Source organism: Montipora capricornis, chromosome 13 (genome assembly GCF_036669925.1).
Source record: "Montipora capricornis isolate CH-2021 chromosome 13, ASM3666992v2, whole genome shotgun sequence".
Lineage (NCBI taxonomy): Eukaryota > Metazoa > Cnidaria > Anthozoa > Scleractinia > Acroporidae > Montipora > Montipora capricornis.
In genome coordinates, this window is record NC_090895.1 from 33,134,570 (window position 1) to 33,137,069 (window position 2,500).

A 2,500-nucleotide genomic window follows, 5' to 3' on the forward strand; every position below is an offset into this window, starting at 1 on the left:
TCCTTCGCTGAACCTGTGTCAGGTAATAAAATCAATTGTGTGCGGTCTGCAAAATGGACGAGCCATACACCTTATTCCAAATGGCCGCCATTTAAATATTCTTTTGTTTTTATTCAAATTAGCCCTTGATGCCAAGAGAATATTTTATCTTGAACGAGGCAACAAGGGGGCAATTTGTATGCGCATAAATCAGCGGCCATTTTGGAATAAGGTCTATCGTCACCGCTCTTGATAGGCAAGTAAACCAATAACGGAAACTTGAATTTCACTTTGCACCAGGTTTGCCAATATGTGGGAAAGGAAAATTTTCTATCGACCTTCGTTTGTGATGCAAGATAGAGTCTAAACTAGTTTACCTAAATGGTAGAAATGCTGCCGACGGGAGGGGAGATGTTCAGTTATGCTTGCGGTAATTTAACGACGGTTCGTGCGTGGAATTGAAAGGAGATTTCACAGGTCTCGAGGAGGGACGGTACTGGACCTCTCGAGAGAAGAAAGAAAAAAGATGGTTTTCACAGCGCTGTCATCAAATTTTAAAATCAAAATCGCAAGGTCTTCTGAATTCTTGTTTAAAGGAGGTTGAAGATGACCCAGAAATAAATCTGTTTTCATGTTTCCAGTTCTGTGACGTCTTTCGTTTCGAAAATACAGCATTTTTCATTTCCAAACTTTCACCTTGAGTGACACTTTGATACAAAGCTATTTGGTTGAAAATAATTTCTATCCCTATGAATCTCGGCAGTTTGAGTCTTTCAAGTACATTATGAGACGTGTTCATCCACATGTATTTATCTCATGAGAGAAAAGTAAGGGCTTTCATGGCAAAGACATAATGGCACTGCGCATCTTAATTCCTCACTTCGCGCATAACCACAAATCCTTGCAACGCCTTTGACCACAATCCCTTACGCATTGAAGAAAAATGTGTTCTCCCCATTAGAGAGCAGCTTCGTTCGTTCGCTTCAGGCTCACTTCACTGCGGCAACAAAAAAAGTGAAATCAGTCGATCCTTGAACGGTTATATACACGAGACACACAACTTACCTTCCCTCTCGCTTTGCTGTATCGATGGCAGCATTTAAGCACTCACAAAAGTATGAGAATAGCTACAATCAAAAAAGGAAAACCGGGGATGTAAGTAAGACACGATAAAGGAAAGGAAAGGAACTATATTTAAGTATGTAGTCTTCCAGTGCTGGAGCACTAATTGGGGACACTGTAAACTGGAATCAACAAAAATCAAATCAAATGTTGGTTTATGAGGAGAAAGGAAAACCGGAGTACCCGGAGAAAAACGATATCATTACTCAAATCTCTTCAAGAGTTCAAATCTCTTCGTTCTCCCACGGTCTCTTTCTTTTTTTCCCAGCTTGCTTGATTGCTCGTCGATCTCCCAGACAACACCCAGAAAAAATATCCTTTGATAACCTAGACACACTTGGACAAGATTTGGACGGAATTACCTATTTTGAAATCCATATTCTTGACACAGACTCCTCTGCAAGTTTTGAAGGGCCACTTTGTACTTACCAAATTTTGTCGCTCCACACTGAGACCCAAAATGCGATTTAAAAATCGTCCAACGTCAGAAGCCTCTTTATCTTTAACAACAAAACTGGCATCTGTCACACCCATGGACAGGAGGCATTGCTGTTAGGGCATGCAAGCAAATAATGTACAAGTTTAAGGTTATAAGATTGTCAGAGCAGTTGTGAATGCCCTTGAACAAGAAATAGAGATAACTTGATTACTTATTGTTATTTTTTATCCTGCCATACAAGCAGGTACAGTATGTGCATCAAAAAGCCCAAAGGCTAATGGCCTGACCAACACTCAGGGTCTTAAAATAACTGAGGAGAAATTACTGCAATTGTAATTACATCCGCAAATGGTTAAGACTTTCAAGTCTTCTCGGATAAGGACTATTAACCGTTGGACCCGTCTCACAACCCTTCAATGTTCACAACCCAGTGGGACGTAAAAGAACCCACACACTATTCGTAAAGAGTAGGGCATGGAGCTCCCGGTGTTGAGGTCAGGCCTCATTTCATTCATTCATGTGCTGGGTGAGATCGCTAATGGACTGATAGCGGCTGCCAGCGGCGCCTGTATATGCTGATGTCCGACCTCACCCATAGATTACTTGCTTGTAAAGCGCATTTGAATGTGTCAATAGAAAATGCGCTATATAAATGCATTACCATTACCATAACCAAAATACTATTTTACTAGTATTGGTGTCTGGTTCCGAAAGGCCCTAAAAAGCTAATGTGACCCGCGGTAGGCTGCACTGGTCTTCTAACGCGTTCAAAACACAGATCGCAAACTGTCATGGCTTGGAAGGTCTTCTTGTGAAATTGCAGGAGGTAACATAGCACTCTATGCCCTAAACAGTCGAGAAAGTATCAGTTTGGGCATCTTCCGCTTAAAGCTTCAGGCTTAGAAACAAGTAAATCAAACTCAGCTACAAGGGTATCGCAAAGATTAGAAGCACTGATTA

General features: G+C 41.2%; 1 protein-coding gene across 1 annotated transcript in view; it reads right to left on the minus strand.

The window, feature by feature from the left end:
• Positions 1-2,500, minus strand: part of LOC138028483 (uncharacterized) — a 40,659-nt gene that overhangs the window by 5,959 nt on the left and 32,200 nt on the right. Inside the window, exons 25-27 of the mRNA XM_068876037.1 lie at positions 1,531-1,650; positions 1,045-1,106; positions 1-13 (exon numbers count right to left, since the gene is read on the minus strand). The exon at positions 1-13 is cut by the window's left edge and continues 89 nt beyond it. Coding sequence (XP_068732138.1) covers positions 1-13; positions 1,045-1,106; positions 1,531-1,650 — 195 coding nt within the window. The remainder of the gene's footprint in view (positions 14-1,044; positions 1,107-1,530; positions 1,651-2,500) is intronic.